Below are 23,224 nucleotides of genomic sequence, written 5' to 3'. Positions count from 1 at the left end.
GGTTCTCTTCGCCTGTCTCTGGGATCATCTTCATCTCTAGGAACAGAGGTCTTCTTCTTCCCTGGGAGCAAGGGTCTTCATCACTTTCATCTCTCTCTGTTCAAGCTTCTCACCAGATCACAGCTACTTCAACATTTGCTTATTTCAGCACAGGTACTTTTGTTCATGGCTGTGGTTTGAACGCTCCACCCCCCCATGCTTTCATGAAATTACAACAGGTACTCTGATGTATCATAGTTCATCACCATAGCTTTACAACAGAATTTCAGCTTCTAGGTTTGAAGCATCTCCTCTTTCTCCTCTCTTGGGATTTCAGCTCTTCCTTCTTCACTGACTTTGTGCCAGTGGTGTCTTTATGGTGTCTTCTTCACGTGCCTTCACCTTTCCCTTTCCTTTGACTTGGGAGAGGATTGATGTCTGCAGGCTTCATCTGTTCTGGAGAATCTTACAGCACTAAGAGAGTTAATCTCACCTGGGCCTTGCAGCTGGAATTCGCTTCTCACTGTTGGTCACCTAATCTCTGCCGGGCAGCGGCCTCAGATGAATTTCGGCCACACTAGGTGGGGGCCAGCCTGGCCCTCTCCAATTTAGGAGAACATAAGTTTGGCTTTGAGTATAAGATAGTCACCAGCAATGCAAGGCATAGCACCCCTTTCCTTCTTTTTTCCTTTTTCTCCATGGAGACGCATTGACTCCATGGTGACTGTTTATCATAGAATATAGGTAAGACAAATATAATACAGAGAAAAATAATATATTTGGAAAATACTGTAATTTAACACATAGACTTAAATCCTGAGGTCTGTAGGATTTAAAGCATGAATTGCAGATACATGTAGGTAACATAATCCTGAATGAACATTTGAAAGATGGTTGGCAAAGCATTGTGCATCAGAGCACAAGGTAGATATCAACCTACACATGCAGCTTAGGAAGGCACAGTTTATTGCAATAGACTGCTTTCCTCTCGTCTTTCTTTTACTTTTCTGGTCCTGGCTGGTCTCAAGAGAAAAAGAGATGGGATCAGATGAACAGGTCTAACATATCAGTTAGCGTGTTCCTTTATCTTTACAGTGAGCCTTGGGAAAAGGCTGTCCATATTAAGTACCAGAAAGATAAAAATACTGAATGGGAAGAGACTGGTCTGTCCACATTCCCCGCTGCTTCACTTTCACTTCTGCAGTTCACTTCCTCTGCATCCATTGGGAGGTCCTGGGTGCTCTGTTTCAACTCTTCTGTGATTTTAACTTCTCATTCCTCCTTTTTTGGTGATTTTCTGCTTGAACCATCACAAATGTTCTGCTTGCTATTACCAGGCTGATAGTCAAAAGTATTCATGGCAAGACTTGTAGATTTTGTGAACTTGCAAGCTGTCTTACCACAAAGTGCTACAGATCCAGCATCTTTCAGCTTAGCCATGTTAAAACATTGTGAAAAAAAAATAGAATTTCATATAAGTCATACAAGTTTTGCTAAGGCATTACCAGTGATGTTTCCAGTTTTCAGAAACCCTTTGATAGTTACCACAAATGCAGTGCGAAGGGAGTTCAGGCACAGGCACATGCCTTTTCTTTACCCAAGATGAAATAACCAGTATCAAAGCTGCAGTGAAAAAAGCATGTTTTTACACAGGTGATCAAAACCAGATGGATTCTTTTGTGCTGAACAATCTGCTAAATATATATTTTTTATTCATGATTCCACTTGGAACATTAATGGCTGAAATAGCTTTGACTCGTGGACTTATCACTGTAAGTGGGATGAGCAAATTGTCACTTCCTCTTTGTAACTTGCTGTCCAAAAGCCATAAAACATTATTTCTCCATGTTAAGTCTAAAGGCTTCATCTATTTTTCTGCATCTCTGTTATGACCAACAACCTGAAAATTCAAAGAAAATGGATATAATATATGTTTTCTGCTAGATTAAGGAATGAACTTTTTATAAGTAAATGGCCACTATATTGAAATTCTGGTTATTTTCATTAGTGAGGCAGGCTGTATCTGTGGGAGGTGGTGAATTATTTATGCAGATCATGCCTAGCTCTAGGGAGATTTTTAATGTATCCATGCCAGCAGCCACTCTTCACCCATCAAAAGGCCAACTGTCTATTAAGCATCTGACATAATAATTTGAAAAGGTTATTTTATCAAATAAACTGAAGTTAATTGCTTTTAAATGCTTAAACTGACTATATGTTAATCATAACTAGACTCCTGATATGATACTGGGAGTAGTTTTCTTCTGAGGTATCTCTGCTAGTGTAACACTGCTTTTGGCAATGGAATAGTATTAAGCAAATACTTTCAGTTCTGTCAGCAAACTGAATCAAAAAGGTGGTCCTGAGATTGAGGACCATGGGAAGTGAATAAAGGGAGGCTCAGGTCCCTGGTGATGCTTATCTTTCTGCCTCCACTGCTGGGTTTTCCTAAGGAGCAAACTGGTTTCCACCAAAGAGACACCTCAGGAAATAATAAGGCACAAAGTCCCATGCACAGACTTTTCTCCAAATGGTTACAGCCCTATCCAGTCCCTAGGGATGGCTGGATGGAGAAACTAGGACTGGTGACCAGTGCTGGCAGGGAATGCACAGGCAGAGCAGAGGAGTTGTGAGTACTGGCAAGATAAAACAACTGGAAACCGAGAAAGGGACATCTGCAATAAGGGAGAAGGTTTGTGAGAAGAAAGGATAAACTGCTACAGCTCAAATTTTAAATAATGAAGCTGTAATATTCAAAGTCAATGTTTCCACTAAAATTAGAACCTTTTGAAGAGTTACAAATATATTTAACTAAAAGAAAAACTACAGGATCCCTAAAGGTTTTGTGAAAAGTGGAGGAACATTACATTAATCAGATAAATTTTATGCTGCAAAGTCCCACAGATCTATAGTTAAGACAAATATTTTTAAGAAATAATTCCATTCATAGGGAATGAAATTAATTCTTGCATAGAGCATCAAACCTATCAACTTATTTTATATATTTAACTGTCTTAGCTTGAAGTACACAAAACAGCATTGTCAACAATTACTTTTTTCCAAATATAGCGGTTAAAAATGTACACTGTAAAAGATGTTTCTTATTCTGGATTATCATCTCATATGGTATCGTCAGTACATATAGACCAATATATCTTTGGTACAAATAGTAGTTTTATAGAACTAAACTGAAGAAATACATTCAAGCTGAAGTGGCAGCTATGGATTAGAAAAGGTTACCTGATAACAGATAAGACCATAAGCCTTTCAGGAATTATTTTGTTTGTTTGTTTTGTAAATAAAACCTTTAGAATTTCAAATATAGTCAGGGAAAAGAATATTCTCACTTTCATGGGTCATTCATATTAAGGTTCTCAAAAGCAGAATTAAGTGAAACAGATCAAACATCCTTATCTTATAAGATGAAGAACTACTGGAAGTACGAGTATCATTTTCTTTTAAATCATAGCTACTGGCAGCTGTAACAGTGTTATATTCTGCAGTTGTTATATTAAGTATATTATTTCCAGAGGTAGATTGGAAATCTTCTATTTCAGGATGTGTAGATATTGTCACCTTACTCTCAGAGGTAAATGAAAATGCAGATCTGTTAGGCAGGATCTTTTCTGCATAGGCTTCTATATAAGAAAGTGAATTTGTGGATATCTGAATGCAAATATCTTCTGAAATGCAAACATGGAGGTAATGGATGTCATTTATATCAGCTCTAGGTTCACAGCTGTGCCCTGCATAACAATGGCAATCAAATTTTTCTACAAATGTTTGCAGATCCTGATATGATGGTTGCCCTTGTAAAGTGTATTTTCCATCCTTTGTCATTTGAATTGCAATATTCTCAGGGTTCAAGTGAAGATAGTCACTGGAATTCCGTTTTTTTCCGTGCACAAGCACCAGAGTCTTGGCATAGCACTTGGCTACATATTCTGGCTGCCATTGTGACGTTGATGAGGTATGGGGTCAAAGTCCTTCTAAGGTAGTTGTCCAGAGTTCTACAGGTGTTCTGTGAAAAGAACATTATACCTACAGAGTTTAGTATGGAAACCACTAAAATACTGTCATTCTAGTAACAGTACCACAGTGTATATTTATAAATATCCCCTGAGGATTTGATAATAGCTATAACTTGTTGGAAGCAAGTGTATCAGAGAAGCTGTAAAATTCAAGGATCACAGCAAATTTATGTGGTTTAGTTGCTGGAGATGTTACAAAAAGCACTTAGATCAGAAAGCAGTTGTCTTTAAGCTTTCATTTTATCTCTGTATTTCATGTAGCTTTTTGAATCAGATGCATTTAAAGAAGTTTCATGAAGGATTGAAGTTCCTTTTTAAGTCTTAAATAGTTTGAATAGATCTTGGGAAAAAAACTCACTTCTTCAGCCTAAACAAATACTTTTTCTAACAAGTAATCTCTGTGAGACTTTTCAGCTTTCCCCTGACCTGAATAGCTTGGCTACAGGGTAGGGAGCTTTCATGGCATTTTTGAATGAAAAGAATTGTGGTCAGATGGTCAAATTGAAGGTATGCTAAGATAATTGATTATTCTAACTGATCATGAAATTCGCATATACTCTGTGCATTCTTGGCACAGAATGGTTTGGGAACTCTCTCTGTTTTTGACATTATGGGCATTTGCTCAATACCACATGTAGATAAACCTAATATTTATACCCATGGAGATCACTTTGGTGAATCTGAGATATATGTAGGTTTTTGGGGTTTTTTTAGGTTATATAAAAATATTCCAAGAAATTTTGATTGATGCAGAAGTGAGGCTTACAGTAATATTTCATTGCTGAAAGGCTAGTGACTGTGAAAGCTGTAAATATCAGGTGCGATTAGTGCACAAATACATAGTCTGACTGGGCTGTGGAGAGTTCTTTTTTTCTCACAGGAATCTCAAAATTCAGACAATAAAAGTTGCTGCTCATGTATGTTCTGATATTGAGATAATGGGCAGAAAAGTTCCAGGTGCAACTGATACCCTTTATCAAAGGGAGGTGCATACAAAAAAGTCAAAGTGGGATGCTTTGGAGAATAACAACCTTACAGAGCTGTGGAGGTGTATTTGGCCATGCTTTCTGTAACAGGAGGTCTGGCAGTGATGAAGCATTTCAGTTCTTTGCACTCAGAAGACTTCACACGAGTCTTCCCATACAATGGTTTGTTATATCTAACTTGCCTGGTTATAAATGAACTACCTGGAAAGAATTATGAGAACATCCTTGTAACTGTTTTCTCAAACTATGTATTTCCCCTTCCTAAAACAAATTAGATATTTTTTCTTCTGACTCAGGTGTTTCATACAATGAAATTAATCAAAGTAGTACTTACAACACACAGAACAGGCTAGGGCTGAACTTTAACAGACTGACTCCTCCTAGTGCTTGAAATACTATTGCCAAGTGCACCATTTCAAAAAGCAGAAGGGTCTTTTAAAAATTGTTCTGGGCAAGCCCAAGTAAATTTGTCTTTACCTCATGACTGGAATGAAATGAAGATATAGGAATTCTTATATTAGTTAAACAAGTGCCAATTTGCATATGGTTATCATAGTAGCTTGTCCTGTTACCCAGAGCCAACAGTACTGATACTTTGAAAGACTGATGTCTTGTTCTGTGTAGTCAATGATGACCTTCATAAGCCTCAGGTGTGCTTGGGTTTTGACTAAAAGGTACTGCTGGCAATATGGACTCATCATTTGAAAAGCAGAAGATACGATATAAGTGATCATAATGCTTTACATCCTTTGAACTTTATTTCTCCTTAAAAATGTCGTCAAATAATTGATCTGGCATACCTTATTTTGTGTTAAATTCATATCACCCCAGATCACAATTCCAGAAGCACCCAGTGCAGCAGATTCTCCAATGGTATTTACCAAGTCATCCTGAGGGAAAATGTGCAAAGAATCATACAAATGTAAGTAACCTATAACATAAGGGCAAACGATAAAATACATATAGTAAATGACATAGTCGAAATAACTACTTTGAAGACAGCAAGCAATAATACACGATGCAAATGTCGTGCTCTCAATTGCACAATTTGATCCTGGGATTGGATTGTACAGGTGATGCCAGCAAATGTTGCCAACAATATCCAATTTATGTATGTCATCAGGTTAGAAAAACAAGGCTGTAAAGCCGAACCAGTGGTTAGGCATATGACATACACTTCTCCAACTATGTTAAGGCTTATTTTGCTGCATTGCCTCCTGGCTGCTCAGAGTTGGTAGCAACTGGTTTCAGTAATGCTGTGGGATAAAGATGCTGGGAAGCACAGCTTTTTGTTTGGTTTTTTTTTAAACTTAATTTCTTCTACTAGAAAGTGCTAAAACAGAAAAGTAGCAACAGAAAGAGCTTTCAACAATAAGAATCTCTCTTTTTCAGAGAATGTCTCTGGTCTTTTACAGGTTTCTCTGGGAAATTTGTTTCTGTTCAATTCTCCTTTTAGGGACAGCTATTAGCCCAGTCCTAGCAAAATGTTAAGGCCTATCTGGGATGGGAGAGGACTATGATAATGAAAAAAACAATGAAAAAGCAACTTATTTTAGGGCACAACACAAAAAAAAAATTAATGTAAAGATTATAGGATTTAAATTTTTAATTATTATCCCAGCAGGGCCTCTTACAGCACCCCTTGCTCCCTGAAAGTATCCACAGGGACAACACTTGCTAATGCTCTATCCAGAATATGGGAGAGCACCAGATACAATGCCATCACCAGGACCACAGCCTCTAACTTCCCCTTCCTTATAGGCTGGAACACCAAGAAGAGATTCCCCAAATTGGTGGTATCTCTGATAGGGTGGGTGTCTATAAAAATGTGAAGGGAAAAATATAGCCAGAACTGCAATAAGATGATTAGATTTTAATCAGAGCCTAACCTTAACTAACCCATGACATGCTGAAATACCATTTTAAAAGCTACTTGAGTACAACTAAGGCCAGAATTTTTTCACTAGCTTTAAACACTTTTTAAGGAAAGAAAGACTCGGTTTTATTGTATTTTTTTTTTTTTTTTTTAATAACCTAAAAAGCAGGCATTAGGGAAGCCCAGCATTACTAATTCTCTTTGGAAGACTTTACTCATATTTCTTTCCTCTAACTAACTGTGCTAATTATGTTTTCTAGCTTTGTAATATTTTGTTACATATGAGGAGAAGTCAGAGAATAAAACACTATTTGATAAATATAGTGAGAAAGGTTTGAAAATAGACCTCTTAGTGCTCTGTTTGGTCAAATTTCTTTGATGGATTAATTTTTTATACAGAATTGCACACTTTTTTCTGATACAAGTTAGTATAATTTGCTAAATAAGTGTCAACTGGTAATTTCTTGCCATATAAATTTGAACTATTTCTGGTCTAGCTTCACTCACCTCAGAGAGATATTCCTCATGGACATCTGTGAATACTGGACGTGTATATACAAAAACTGGAAGGGGATTACTAGCGTTCGAGACATAGGAAGTTCTAATGGCTTCTTGAACTCTGTTGCGAACAAAGAGTTGAGCATTTCTGGAAGATTTTAAGGCTGTCTCTAGATAGATAGATGGATAAAGTGCTGTGCTTTTCTCCCACAACCAGTTAAGCTCATTATTTCTTTCTATTTCAATATCTAAACAGGTTCCTGTATAATTGTGTGGCTTTTGTTTGTAATCATAGTTATAACAGTCTGGAAAAAGGTAATATCCCCACAGACGATTTGGTTTCATTTCTATGCCCAGCTTCAAAGTTTCCAACATAAATGATTTTGCTGCAGATTCAAATTCCATTTTAGCTATAGTTCTGGCTTCGGCTTCTGATAGACTGAGGTCTCTCTGCAGAACTAGCTCAATGGATTCCTGTCTATAAATATCTTTTGATCCCCAGTTCCTTATCCACAGAGGTCTCCAGTGTTCCCAGTCAATGACAGCCAATCCAAGCTGTTCATCTGAAGGAATGTAGAACTGGATGTCCTCTTTGGCTTTTTTTAAGTGATTCTCCAGCACCGAGAGTTGAGGGAGTCCTCCATTGACTGTCTCTCCTGTGACTTCATTTATGTAAGGGTAGTAGCCAAGCCTGTCTGCATAGAAGAGAGTGATGTTTTGCCCAATGGATGTCTTTAGTGTACTTCCAATTAGAGAAAAAATATTCATGTCCAGCTGCACTCCAAACTTTTCAGTACAAAGTTCTGTAGGAGCATTCCAGATAGAAAGGAAAGGTGAATTAGAAACAAGTGGAGGAGCTCTTATGTTCAGAGATGAGCAGCAAGAAACTAGAAGAGTGGCAAACACCACACCGGATGCTACAGGATACATACAGGTAACACAGATGCCAAAACTTTGCATTTGTCTTACAGTTTCCATTGTAGCATGTACATTAGGTGCTTCTGATCAGACAAAAATTAAATGCTCTCTGGGCGTTCAGAAGGTTGGCAGTCTGTCAAAAACTTTACCGTGCAATGTATTTCTTCAGATTAATACCTATTAAGCAATATTCCTTGGGTGTCAAATAGAGGTGTCCTTTTTACAGGGCTCTGTCATTTCAGGCTGCAGGAAACTTTTCAACAACTTCTCAGACCTAACGCAGAAAAAGAAGCAAATGTAAAGTAAGAAATGATACATATTTAATTTCTAACCTTGAAACAAATACCATTTCTGAATTTGAATATATTGTAATGCTTGAATACAATTCCCCTTTGAAGGAAAAGAACAATGTACAACCATAGAGAAATAAACTGTACTATTCCACCGTCAGTTTTACATCGAAAACTTAGATGTAAAAAACGTAGATGTAAAACTGACAGTGGAACAGTGTTCAGTGGCTCATGGATCAGAGTGAGCGTGCTCAGTAGACCTCATTGTGCCAGATACTGATGTCTGTAAAAATGAGCAGTTTCACAGTGACTTCTCTTAATCAGTAATGTATATGTAATATTTCTCACATACACCAAAATAAAGTTCTAAGCCTTAATTTGTTAATTTTACAGAGCCCTTAAGGGAAGATACAAGATAGCACAAAACAAACTTGGACTGTTTTACACTTGCAAAAAACCAATCCATGGACACTCGTTTAACTCAATGAGGTATCTGAAATATTGTAGGCACTCTATCTTCTGTCCAGACCTCTTTTAAGCAGGCTCAAACAGCTGTGTATCACCTTGGTACATGGCCAACTATATGTTACTTCAGGCCGTTTGAGATACACAGATTAAGTGGCCCTGAGTCAAAGTCTGCCCAGGGGTGTAGTTCATTGGAAAAGCTGAGGCTGCCCATACACCCACAGTGAGCAGTCATATTTAGGGGTGATAGCTTCAGTACAGGCTATGAAAAGAGGGCTTTGGTGAATCGATGCCGCGTTTATTCCACAGTCCCTCGTGGAGATGCTTAGGCGGTACTCTGCTAGCACCTACGCATGAGTACAATCTCACTTTTGCAGGTAGTCGCGAACCGCCACTCACACACACAGTCTAAGCATGAACCAGAGATGAAGAAGTGAGAGGGGTTCTCTGTATGTGATTCTAAGGCATTTAATGAAACCAACACACTTGAAGGAAGCAGGGACAAAGAACCAAGAATGAACAGCGCGCATGGTTTTAACTCAAAGGGTCCCAAAGGTGAGCAGAGCATCAGAAACCAATGGTCTGAGGGCTAGGGGGCAGAGGCAAGGGTGAGTGACATAACAGGAGCCAATGGGAGAAGGGATGGGAGGGGGGAAACAGTCAGTGACCAGTGGAAACTCGGTAAAGGGAGAACTTTCTAGCACAGTAGTTTAGGGGGAGACCATTTTCAAAGCAACGTGAGAGGTGTAAAGTGGACTTTGCCATTGCAACAACAGGCATCAACTTTTACATAGAATCCCAGTAGCTAAATCATTCCTCTGTGCAGTAACTCCTAAATCCACCTTCCTTCTGATTTTGAAATAGTTCAAACCTGAATCCATCACTTTCTGTAGAGGCTTTGTGATGAGGCAGTAGAGTATGTAAGGATTATACAAGAGTGTACATGAAAATATAGGGGGCACCACGAAATGGGCCATGGAGTGGCTGACAGTGTAAAATCTCTAAGGACAGATTCAAAAAGAAAACAAAGATTTTAGTTTGTATTTATTGAATTCAGCCAGGAGTAGAATCCACAAATCTTTGTATAGAATCAGCAGATGGACTGAAATCTAAATGTTCATACAGATATTTCATCATTCCACAGCTGCTGATGTGATAACTAAAGAAACCCTGCTAAAAATCAGTTTCATAAACTAGACTCAGATCATAGATCCATCACCAGGAAAGAAGGTATGGCTCTGTTCATTTAAATTGCTTCAAGAGCAGCACCTCATTTGCATGGTATCTGCTTGATGAAACTTGTAGAAAACAGGTCTGCATGCATTTCCCCCAGCTGCCCAGTGGTGACAGCAGGAAAAAGCCATCTCTCCTCCAAGCTAAACAATTTTGGGTCTCTCAGCCTCTCCTCATATGACAAAGGCTATAATCCCTTATTCATCTTTGTAGCAATTTGCTAGACTTGCTCCAGTATGCCCATTGCTTTATTGTACTGGAGAGCTCAGGGGTGGACCCAACATTCCAGATGTGGCATCATCAGTGCTAAATAGAAGGAATAAACACATTGTTTTATCTGTTGGTGGTGTATAATCCTGTTAATGCCACCCAGAAGGCTGTTGGCCTTCACTGCTGCAAACATGCATTGCTCAATCCAGTCAACTTTGTAGAGCCTAATATGCAACTGCATTCCAGCCATTCAGCTCACAAGCCTGTACCGGTGCATGGGGTTATCCCTCTCCAGGTGTGGGGCTTCACATTTTCTCTTGTTGAACTTCATGAGGTTCCTGTCAGCCTCTTTCTCCAGTCTGTGAAAGTCCCTCTAAATGGCAGCATGATCCTGTGGCATATCAGCCACTCCCAAGTCTGAATTATCTGTAAATTTGCCACAGGAGCACTCTTCCGCATTGTTCAGATAATTAATCAGGGTGTTAAATAGTATTGGACCTAGTATGAAGCCTTAGTGTACGTTACTAGAAACAGGCTTCCAGCTGGACTTTGATGGGCCTCCAGCTGTGCTTCCGGGATTGATCACAACCCTTTGAGCCTGATAGTTCAGCCAGTTTTCAGTTTCACTGTCCAGTTATCTAGCTTGTACCTCATCAGTGAGAATGTTACAGGAGACAGTGTTGAAAGCCTTGCTAAAATAAAGATCAACAGTATCCAGTGTTCTCCCCATGTCCACCAAAGCAGTCATCTCTTTGTAGAAGGCTGACAGTTTGGCTAGGCCTAATTTCTTCTTTGTTAATCCATGATGACTACTTGCAATCACATTCTTGTTCCTAATGTAAATGTTTTCCAGAATTATTTGCTCTCTCAACCTCCCAGGGTTTGAGGTGAGGCTAGTCTGACCAATCTATAGTTCCTTGGATTCCCTTTTTTTAACCTTTTTAAGGAAGGAGTTACATTTGCTTTCTTCCACTCCTTGGAACCTCCCCCAATCACTGTGACTATTCAAATATTGTCAAGAATGACCTTACAATGACATCAGCAGCTTCTTCAGCACAGACCGCTGCTTGCGGGCACATACCATTATGTCGCTGACACTTGCATATAAATAAATGTCTGCATAAATGTTCCTGATCCTGCTTGTCCTTTGCTACTGGATCTCCTGCCAGCCCCACTCAGCACTAGGCCCACATTTTCCCTTGTCTTCTGCTGCTGCTATACCTCTAGAAACCGTTCACATTGCCCTTTACACATCTTGCCAGATTCAACTCCAAGTGGGCTCTGGCTTTCTTAACCACAATCCCAACAGCTCAGACAGTGTTTCTTGTTCACTTTTCCCTGCTGGTACCTCATGCGTGCTTCCTTTTTATGTCTGAGCTTGGCCAGGAGCTCCTCCTGCCATTTATTGATTTCCTGTATGGGGAGATTTTTGAGCTTGGAAAAGGTGATTCTTAAAAATCAATCACCTCCCAGACCCTTTTCTCCAGGGCCGTCTCCCAAGGAATTCGTCCAAGCTGATGCCTCAAGATGCCAAAATATGCTTTCCTGAAGGCAGTGATTATGATCTTGCCCTTTTCTTTGTTGCCTCTTTTCAAGATCCTGAACTCCATCTCATAATCACTACAGCCAAGACCCAGCCTTCACCTTTCCTGTTTGTAACTGTGAGGTACAACAGAGCATCTCTCATGCTGGCTCCTGCATTATCCTGAGTGACACTACCTGAGGGAATACAGACAGAGACTTCCAGGACAAACTTAAAGAATTCCATACTGGAATTCTTGAGAAATACATTTTCCACTTATGCAAATACAGCTTATTCAAATTAAAGAAATTTTCACACATAACCAGCTGATATACACCAGCATTTGCCAGGACAGTGATCTTTTATGTGATTGGTTATGTCATAAGAAAGTGGGATTGCCTCAGAAAGAAGCTGTGGGAGTAGTTTGGCTTTTACTGTTCCTCTGGCTTTGGTTATAAGAGATTTCTTGCCCCCATTGAAGTCAGAAAACTACAGAACACAAATTTTATTATTTTTTCCCTGTAAGCTTTTTTTTATGAGTAGATTTTAGTAATAGGCCGACTTGATGTAAAGGAAAAGAGGAAAACATTGTTTTTAATATTACATTTACTGGTTTAGCTAGAATTCTTTTATTATTGGCTAATCTTGCAAAGTTAAATTTAACTGATTGTTGGGAAATGGTTTTCCTCCAAATCTTGCTGTGATTTATTCTGCTGGGTATGAGTTAATAGATTATTTTATGTGATAGTTTCCAGTTAAAAGGATTGCCTTCATCTTGGCCTAACAGTGACAGTTCTGATAAATGTTATTCTCTTCAGTCTCCTTGATGTCAGTCTAAGTGAGCTGAGTCATAAAGCTGTCCTTCTCCTTGTCAAAAAGTCAATTTCTTTACAATATATTAACACTAATTGTTTGTGGGCTACCTGACTTGAAGTACATATTGATGGAGCTAAGTGCCTTTAGTCTAGGGAAAAAGCTTCAAATTTAGATCGTCTCAAATCTGTTATTTGTAAAGGTTAAGTATTACAGGAAATCTATTAATTTTCTTGGTTTAATTATTACATCATTTTTCACAGCATAAACTGGACTGCAGAAACACACATGGTTGAAAGTGCAAGTGTGCTCCTGTGTTTTGATAAGGACACAGTCATAGATTTGGGCATGCCGCATGTCCCTGAAAAGGTGGACTCTGAAAAAGTTCCCCTTGACCAGAGACAGTTTGAAAACAAAGGGGAAAGAAGTTCTATACATACCCTTGAACTTCACACAAATTGATGTTGTTTGGTGCCCCACAAGTGGATGTTGTATTGCATCAAAAAGCATTGGTTATACTGTTTGGCTTATGTTCAACACCTGCCACTAAACATTAGAGGAATTCAGCTTCAAGGTTTTGTATGAAACTTAGACATGAGAGTCCACGCTCAGCCTTGATATAATTACTGATATAATTACTTGATATAATTACAGATTAATCTGACTTAGTCAAGTCAGATCTGCTAACATTAAACTTAAGCCAATAAACAAAAAGAGTATCTGACATTCTTATGTTAATAGTGTTAGTTACACTTACTGAATTTCAAGCAAGTCTGTAAAATCTTGCACTTTCACTTTTAGTTTGAACACACAAAAGCAGGCATGCTCTTCATGACTTCTGAGGCAGAAGGTGTTACTGAATTGTGCTATCTTGTTGAACAACAGCATGTAAGAACACTTCTAGTGCTAAGATCATCAATGTAATTATAATTTTAGATTATAGATTACACATTTCTCGTGTGTTTATTAACTGTTTCTTTCATTGCCAACAATATGTTATTACCTATTAATTAATTATATAATAACAAAAAAAAAAAAAAACCTATGTGAAAATTGGCTGGTCTTTTCCCTATGCCACAGAAAATACGGATACAGAAGTCAGCATGTAGAACTGCAGTTTTGATGGGACAGAAGAATCTAGCTCTTTAAATCTTTGCATTTAAGTCTTTAAATGCCTGAGTCTGTGATGTAAGGTACGTGGTCAAATATGCAGATAGGACCCGAATATTAAGGATTTAATCCTTATTCTCTTGTTTTCATATAAACATTAGCTACTTTACTGTAGAAATAACTCTTGATGTTGCAGACAAAATAAGGTATTAGACAGTGTAACTTAAGTTCTCACGACAAGTATTTTCCTTTATCTGAAGGTTATGAGAACATAAAGTTGTACAGATATCTAAGGACACTCAATTCTAGCTTCTGTGAAGAGCTCAGCACTGATTAAATCCTAAGAAAAAAATAGAATAGACTTCTGAGGAGCAGAGGAACAAACTAAGGGTATATTAAATTAAATGTTAACATATTTAAACTTGGTACAAACCTGAAGGAGAATCCAAAGCATTTTTTAAAGTTACCAACAATACTGATACAGCCATACACAGTTTCTCTAAATAGGATCAAATCAGCCCACACTGCTGGGAAAGAGCTGTCTGAGGTCAACACATATAGTTTTTATAGATCAGTGGAAAACAGTCAATGTGTCTGACATCTGTCCTGCTCTGTCCTTGGGTGCCCCAGGTGGTGCTACTGTAGGAAATGGCCCCATTCCTTTCCATTCTTTTCTGGAGGGGGTCTTTCTTCTGGATGAAGGGAACAGTATCACTGTTGCGACTTCAAATTAAGCCCTCCTGCTCTTTTTAGAGATGCATATTCTGGCTAGAGGCTGTTTATTCATCGCAAACAGGTGTCAGGGTCATGAAACAGCCACAGAAAAAAGGAAAGAATAATGTTGTAGTTCTACTACACACCCCATTTTCATCATTTGGGCATTTCTTAAAGAGGACGCAATGACATTCAATTAACCCAAACACACATGGGTGTTGTGATGATAACATTAACATTTGTGAGGTATAAAAAGCTCCACAAAAGAAGGTCCACCTCTGGAAGTATGAACTGTCTGTGCTACACAGCTGATGGCAGGTTTAACCTGTGAAGGGTGATATTTGCATGGAGGATGTAGCCTCATTGTTACAAGTGCACTAAGCTTCATTTCTCTGTAAAGTCAGAATTTTTTAAGCACTGATCTTGACAGTGTTTTTAAAACTCCACCCTCATTTCAGTTTAATCTTCTCAGTTGGGCTGAGGCAACTGTTAATGAGGCCACATAATGAATTGTTGAGGCTGAAAATGCCTCATCTGAAATAGAGGAGAGGAAGGGATTTTTATGATTAGGTACGTGAACCAGCAAAACTGGCTAGTTTAGTCAGCATGTCTGGTTTAAAAGATGCTTATCAAACTACACCCCAATGCTGTGGCTGTCCTTATCATCAAGAACTGCCAAGTCATTTGTTTCATCATTGGTTGCTCCCATTCCTGAGTTCAGTTTCTGAGCACAGGGCAATGAATACGTGAAGACATGAAAAAACCTCCCAAAAAAATTCTGTGCCAGAATTCCTGACTGTTGCCTGTGGAAAAAAAATCAAAATATGCCAGTGATGTAAAGGTCACGAACTGAGCATCCAGATTGTAGACAACCCTCCTTAAAAATATGTATGCAAAAGTAGTCAAACAACTTTTTAATTATTTAAATGAGTTAAATATATGGTTTTAACTCATTTTATTTAAATGAGTTAAACTACAAGTTTTTACTATTATGTCCCAATTATTTTCATAGTCTTATGATGACTGCTGCAGTGTTCCATGATTACTTTCACATATTAGGAAAATCTCTATTCTCTTCATTCTCATTGTTTTTCTCTTGCAAGTTCTAATTCTCGATTTTATAAAAATTCTTAATACCGTAACAGCCTGTTAATTGATTTTCTGATTTGGTTTATAGCAAGTTAGCCAAATAAATTATCTGAATACATTTCTGAGAGTACTTGGAAAAATTTCTTTTGCTGTATTATGTATAAATAGATTTGGCAGAACGCAAATTTTGTAATGACGGTTTCCATTGCAGAGGAATTGGGGACAAAATAAAGAGTCCATCATGTGTGACTTTGCAAAGTATTCCATCTCACTAAGATTGCTCTGCAAAATGTTCACTGTCTGCTGAATCTCTAGTATTTTGTGGCAAAACGAGTGCAAACATATTCTCTAAAGCAAGAAAAATGCATTACCAGTCAATATAGTATTTAAAAAAATGTAACTGTATATTTATCACAAATATAGATTGACCACAAATATACATATACAGTTAATTAAAGGTGAGAACAACCTGGAAGCATATTTGGATCACTGTACTACGCCACTGCTATCCTAATCTATAATATTGGGAAAATCACAGCCCAGTTTTTAAAAGCATCTAGTGGTTTTCTTTGGTTTGTTTTTAGTCAAATATGTTTTTCACTGTATTACACTGAAACCTCTTGAATAATTCTAATTAGAAGCCTTCAAAAAAATAAACACAAACAGAAGGCCCAAACCCGATTTTCTTTGGGCTTGTATATTCAGCCTCTTCTTTGTTCTGACTACTTCTTGTAGTAGGTCAATTTTTCATAGAGTCATAGAATGGTTTGCATTAGGAGGGACCTTTAAAGGTCACCTGGTCCAACACCCGCCAGCAATATTACTTAAGATGCCCCATGTCAGATTTTCTGCAGCATCATGTGTTCCAGCGTAATTTTAAATTTTTTTGGACAGCAATATTTGCAAAGAGCTCTAGTGTAGATCACTGTGCACGTTGCAGTCCAAGAACAGGCTTCCTAAGCACTGCACTAGATCTTCTCAGGGCACTCTTCCAAACAAGAGAATGTTATACCTACAAGTGTATAGACAGTATCAAAGGCCCATAACATGGAGGATTGTAATCCACTATTAGTAAGCACTTCATCATCATCATCATCTCCCTTATGAATACTGTTTTGAAAACCAGAAATCTGACCTGGACATAAAAATATACATTCTTGCCTTCTAAGCCAACATGCAGCACAGAAATAACTGCAGTACATTTTTATACAAGCAGGTAGCTTTTCACATCTGTGGTAAAAATGTATTTCCCCTTCAAGAAACTATTATACTAATCTAGGAATTATGATAGAAAAAAACCATATCTACACTGTACAAAAGTAACTGCACATTTGGAAAAGGTGAGATTGTTCTGGAGAATGTCTGCAGAAGAGACCAGGACAGAGTTCTGCATAATGCTTGAAAGTATTGCAGTATTAAAATTAACACAGCAGTCAATTCTGTATCTGAAACTGTTTGACAAAATTGTGCTGGTTTTTTTAGAAAAAGTAGAATCCTCAAGAAAGATGATGGTGGCTTTCCCTTTCAAATATAAGGGAGCAGAGACATCCCTGGGATAAATTAAACCTGCATGGATGAAATTGTTCCTGGGTTTTCAATAGCCACGCTCTATAGTGTGTGCTGCTAGAGCAACAGGAGGGGGGGTAGCAGGGAGGAGGGGTCCTCAAAACGAATTATCCATAGAAATAAATACGCATTATTAACCTCCGTACCAGTTTGTACATTAACATATGTCTTCACAGTATGCAGTTTCAAGTTCTCTTCTGCAATATCTGAATGCTCTCTCTTTTTAATCTTCCTCTCCTGGGACTGTAATTCATTCCATATTCCTTTCTCCCACTATTGTATATAAATAAATAAAATCTGACAAAAATACAAAACTGCAATAAGGAAATAAACCTTGCCTCAAGAGTAATTTCTCTTTCCTGCTGTGTCTCTTTTCACCTGCTGTTCCTTCACAGCCCTCACATACCCTTTTGTTATTTTGATAAACCTACTAATACTGAGGAGCTGGTCTAATTGCCACCCATCCCTGGAGATTAGTGGGAGAGATGGGTAAACAGATGTCAAAATCTCAAAACCAAAGTGAGTACAAAGCTATGCAGAAAACCAGTGATTTATGAAGGAGGCATTAGCATTATCGAGCATTGTTTTGGGAAACGGGTATGCAGAGAATTAACAGTTCAACTAAAAAGAAGAAAGGAGTGCAGTTTGGCCTGCCTGAGCAAGAACATTAGCATAACCCTTGGAGAAAGCCTAAGGAAAAGGATTTACAGTGCAGGAGCTGAAGTCAGGGCTTGTGGCTCTGAGCAGAGGAAATGAGTTCTTTTTGTTTGGACCTGCCATAGTTAGGGTGGCAAAGTTGGTGCTTTCCCTACAGACATACAGCTGGGACACCTGACCCCACCACCACTTCCGAGACAACCTGCAAGCCCTCACAAACTTTGACTAAACAGAAACAGTTAGGTCTACTGGTGTTAAGGTTAAGAGACCTTAACATCTAACATGTTGAGAGAGTGAGTTTGGACCACTTTCCCTGGGAACTGGGACTTGGACAGTGTGTGCCAGTCAGGCCTGCCTCTTGCTGCCCACATCCTCATTCAGATTTTCCCTCCTGGGAGGCTATAGTGAACACCCATGCCAGCCCTCACCTGTGTGGGATTGCCCAGCACGTGCTCCATTGCTTACATGCAACTCTGACTCAAACCTCTTGCCTCAAATACTTTGTGGATTGTCTTGCTTGCCTGTGGCTTCATGTAAAAAATAACTATTACACTGCAACATATTATTTACCTGAGTTGAAAGGCTGAAAACATGCAGGCGTCTTTTCATTCACACGTGATTAGAAGCATTCACTAGGGAGAAGTAACTTCATATTAAATTTTCCTGAGCATAAATTTATACCAATAGATTCCTAAAGAAACAAAAATCCCTATTAGCCTACTCTCACCTGTAAAGTAAACCTATTCACACCCCCTGAGAAAAATTGCCTAGACTAATGACTTAATCTAAAAAGCTTGAAACAAGACTTATTTAAAATAAGATTGTTTTAGCAGTTTTGTTTGTCTGGAGACATAGATTTTACTCAATACCTCTGACAGCTATACATGTACAGTTAATAAGTAATTTTTTTTGTGTATAATAGATCAATGAATCATTGGTATTGAAAAAAAAAATACACTGAAAGAGAAACAGCTGATAGTGTCACACACAGTTCAGTGTATGTAACAGGTAAGAGGTTATTACACCTCATGACTCCTGACAATCTTTCTGGAAAGTCCTACCAAATTTTACCCTCCCTCTGTGAGATTTGCGTATAAAAATAGTAAAAACTTAAACAGCATAAAAGTAATCAGTAAATACTCACCTCAATGATTCCACAGGTCAGGGCTTGCTGAAATGAATGAACAAGTGAGTGGACAAAATTATTACCCTTGTCTAGAAAGGCAGGGCTCTGGCCCAGCCAATTGGGATTTGTCATTTGGTGAAAGCCTTAGCGTAATTATAGGATAGTTGATGAAAGGTGTCTCCTGACACAGCTGATTGCGGTTAAGTAGTACAAGTATTACCCATCAGAGGTCTTGCACCATGTTCTGTAGTTTACTGAACTAATTCTTTGAAAGAGTTCCTTTTTTCTAAAAAAAGAAAATACAGTTTGACTTAATTTTGCTTTTCAATGTAGCAGGGATTTGTCCAATGGAGGTAAAAAAAATGGGGTGGGGAGAGAAAAACCATGTTCTGCTTTGCCAGAATCTAGAGTATCCCCAGGTGATGCATTCACACAGAGTGTGAAACAAGGTCACAGAAGAGATCCTGTGCTGGAGAACAGATATCAAGATTGCCATGCTCGGAGGTCACTGAGCTGAGTGCCACATTCGACCCTCTGACTGTCTCACAGGGATTCAGGCAGAACCACTGGAGCTTTATAATTAAACAACCAACCAATCTCTCATTAAACTCCCAGCTCTGATTATGCTCACGCAGCATTTTGGGTTGGTTGAGGGCTTCCCACACCAAAGGAATGGCAGGCGGTGCCACACATTAGCTGTGGACCCTCTGTTATACTTTCAATATTGCAATTTAAAAGCTATTTTTCAACTTCCCTGGCATAAAAACAATTTTGCCTTTGGAATCAATTTCAGTTTCAATACAGGTATTTCTATATTGAAAGGTTTTTGTCATTTTAGATGTCACACATCATGTTTTCTTTGTGCAATATTTTTTACTAAGTTTTCAGTACTTTGTGACATATCCTCCTTAAATGTATATAATGACAAATCCTCCAAATTAGAACATAATCCAAATATTCAGCTATCTTTTTTTTTTTGAGGTCAACTGTAGAACAAAATTTTAAATAATTATTTTGGAAAAAAAAAATTTAAAAAATTAGTTATAAAACTATTCTAAAATTATGAGAAAAGATATTCTAAAGCAGTTTGCTATGATGAAGAAAGAAGGTAGAACTTTTCAAATTATACATTTTCACATTATCTTTCCTCAGTAACATGCTACTATATCCGTTACTCTTATTTTGCATAAAAAACTTTAAATCAATATTGGTTGGTAAAAGTTAAGAAAAAAAAGAAAATAAAGTTTTGGAATTTTCAAATTCAGTGTTAAAATCTGGTTTTGTCTGTGTTTAATTCTTCCACCTGCCATTTCTTCATGGAAAATAGGCAGCCAGCTTTATGTGTCAGAATAACAAGGAAAATAAGATAAACAGTAATTAAACTATATAGGTCAAATTACTGCAGAGAGACTCATGGTAGCCATTGCTGTTTCAGACCAAGCCACGGACTACAAGGCTTTACCACTTCACAAGTAGCAGTGGTTTTCTCTCCGGTAATGTTGCATCTTTATGATGCAGGATCCACTCCACAGCATTCTTACAGCCAGAATCCTATCCAGCATCTTTACTGCTCATCTTCTGGTCTAGCATTGACTTCCCTAGTCAAATAGGAGTTTCCTCACAGAACAAGCCATCCCTTGCTGGGTGCAGTATTAAATAATAAAGAGAAATAATTCTCAACATTTGAATGAAGCATTACTGTACTTGGTGGAAGTGATGGTACAGAGCAGAATAAAGCCAAGGAGCCTGAGGAGCTACAAAAATGGGTCTGCAGAAGTATGGGAAACAAAAAGAAAAGAGGTGCAGAGAACAATGGTCAAACCATTCTTCACACCTCATTAACCTACCAGTTTGTCTCCTATGTCCAGCAACATCCCCCTGGCTTCTATCATCAAACTATTTCTTTCAAAACAGGACTTAGAGTTGCTGGTAGAGAAGGCTCCCATCCTCACAACAAGCCTCACAGAGGGGTGGCCTGCAAATTATTCACTCCAGTACTCTTGGGCTTTTCTTTGGGGATACTGCTCAGTGTAGGAACAGCCTCTCTGCCCCCTGGATGTGTCCCTGCTGAGGCTGCCAGCAACAGAATTAGTTTTTGTTTGGGGTTTTATGAGGTGGACATCTGTCCATTAGCAACTGGAGAAGCGCCACCAGTATCACACCCCACAGCTGCCAGCCTGTCAGCAGGAATTAACCATTTCCACTTGCTGCTGAATGAGCTGGATGAAACCCAATAAACTGGTGCTAAACATTTCTGTGCTACTTCAAGTCTTAAGGGTATGGCTGTTGGGTCCTCCTGATTTCACTTTGATATAACACAAATTAGGAGTTCCTGCTGGCTGTGAAGCAGCAGGAGAAGATGAAATAATAGAAGAGCCACAGCTGGCAGCTAGTGAGAGAGGAGATATGTTCCCAGATAGGAAGAGAAGCTGGTAAAGATATGCAAATACCATGATACACCATAAATAAAAAAGTAGGATGCATAATGTGCAAAGGCAGAGCTGGTGGAAAGCTTCCAAGCAGTGTAAGCAAAGATTGAACTCAGCTGATCCAAGAATGAAGCGTGGAGGAACTAATCCCATTATTAATGAGTGGCAAAAATCAACACTGTGATTTCAGCAAAATTGATTTCAAGTCTGAGAGTACATGGGTGGGGGTGATGGGAGGTAGGGGACTGATCTGAGGATGTGGGATCTCCCTTTCCTTCTGTCCACACATCTCCTGCTCTCCTGCCAGTCTGATTCCACTGAGATAAATCCCACCTCCTTGGCACCAGCCACTTCATCTCTCAGTGGAGCAAGTCGTTAAGGCACCTGTAACCTGTTTCTCAGCAGCTGTTCCCTGAGCCCCAGTCACACATGTCAGATCCTACCCTGCACATGCCATATCCCTCGCCGAAGGCCACCCTTCACTCAGGTCCTCTTTCTCTATTCCAGCACATCCCCAGCTCCAACCCTCATTTCTCCAGTGCCCAACCTAACCTCCACAAACCCTGGGCAGAAGGACCTGCTCTGTATCATGCTCACCTGCCATGGCCATGGGACAGAACCCATCCTCCAATTTACATCACTCTGGACACTCTTTTCCTTCAGCCCTTCACAAGATGGGGCTGAGTCCCCTAACTTGCTCCCAGGATTCTTGCCATTGGTGAGCATTGCCCTCACATGCAGTCAGACCCAGGCAGTGTTGTGTCTCTTGCAGGTAAGCTATGGGAGCTCAGGTTGCACTGGTAGTTCTGGTTAGCACCAAGTGCATTTGGTATGCCCTGTGCACATCCAAGATTGGCTTTCCTCATTTAGGAATGACTTTGTCAATTGCCTTTGTCTTGATTTACCAATTATTTCTCTTTATTCAAGATTTTCTAAATATTTTCCACAGTTCTTTGCCAGCTCCAGCCTAAAGAATTCAAACTGCTGTTTGGAGAACTATGACTAAACTCCATCCAGTCCCCCCATCTGGGGTTCAGCTACCTATAGAGGTGGGACATTATAAGCAACTATCACTTGTGTTGTCTTTTGCTTAGAAGAGTCACTTTAGATGCTAGTGAGGTTGTAAATCTTTTTCTAGGACTGGGGTCTGCAAGAGATCTGACCAACAAGTACATACTGTAGACATCCTCCAGTCTTCTTGTCTGAGCATCTGTGCCAGGGAACTGACCTGAATGCATGTTGTCATTCTGGCCATTGTCACCAGGTTTCTGTACTGTGGAAAGCAGGGCACTGGGAAGAGACGTGGAGATCATTGCACTGCCCTCAGGATGTACATTAAGCATACAAGAAAACCAGGGAGCTTGGGAGCATACTGTTGTTTAACCTGAGAGAGTATTTTCCTTCCTATGTGTGCATAAACTTTCCAGGTGGAAGTATGTCCTGGAGGCACCAGAGTCCTCTTCTGTATTACAGCAGTTCAAGCCACTGACAGCTCCCACTGTCCACTGGGGCATTTGATGCTCTGTGGGCAAGTCTGTATCATGCTATGGAGGCCAAATGAGTGCTCACCTTTATTTCCAAGTAAAGCAGTTTATCTGCGGGGTACAATGAAATACAGAGACACCAACCTGGATTTTTAAATGGTAAAGCACGAAAAATTGCGGGGTATTTTTTCAGCATTGGACATTTTTAGATTGCCTGGCCTATTTTTA

General features: G+C 39.0%; 1 protein-coding gene across 1 annotated transcript; it reads right to left on the bottom strand.

The window, feature by feature from the left end:
- Window positions 1-425: 425 nt before the first annotated feature.
- SPAM1 (sperm adhesion molecule 1) lies at window positions 426-19,143 on the bottom strand. Its single transcript, XM_032107565.1, is given in 5 exon segments — window positions 426-3,867; window positions 3,869-4,000; window positions 5,797-5,886; window positions 7,380-8,562; window positions 19,102-19,143. Coding segments are annotated over 4 exon segments (1,719 nt in total). The 5' UTR covers window positions 8,349-8,562; window positions 19,102-19,143; the 3' UTR covers window positions 426-3,339.
- Window positions 19,144-23,224: the final 4,081 nt, after the last annotated feature.

Source organism: Corvus moneduloides, chromosome 4 (genome assembly GCF_009650955.1).
Source record: "Corvus moneduloides isolate bCorMon1 chromosome 4, bCorMon1.pri, whole genome shotgun sequence".
Lineage (NCBI taxonomy): Eukaryota > Metazoa > Chordata > Aves > Passeriformes > Corvidae > Corvus > Corvus moneduloides.
Note: the sequence above shows the minus strand (reverse complement) of the source record. Positions and strands in the feature narration are given on the sequence as shown.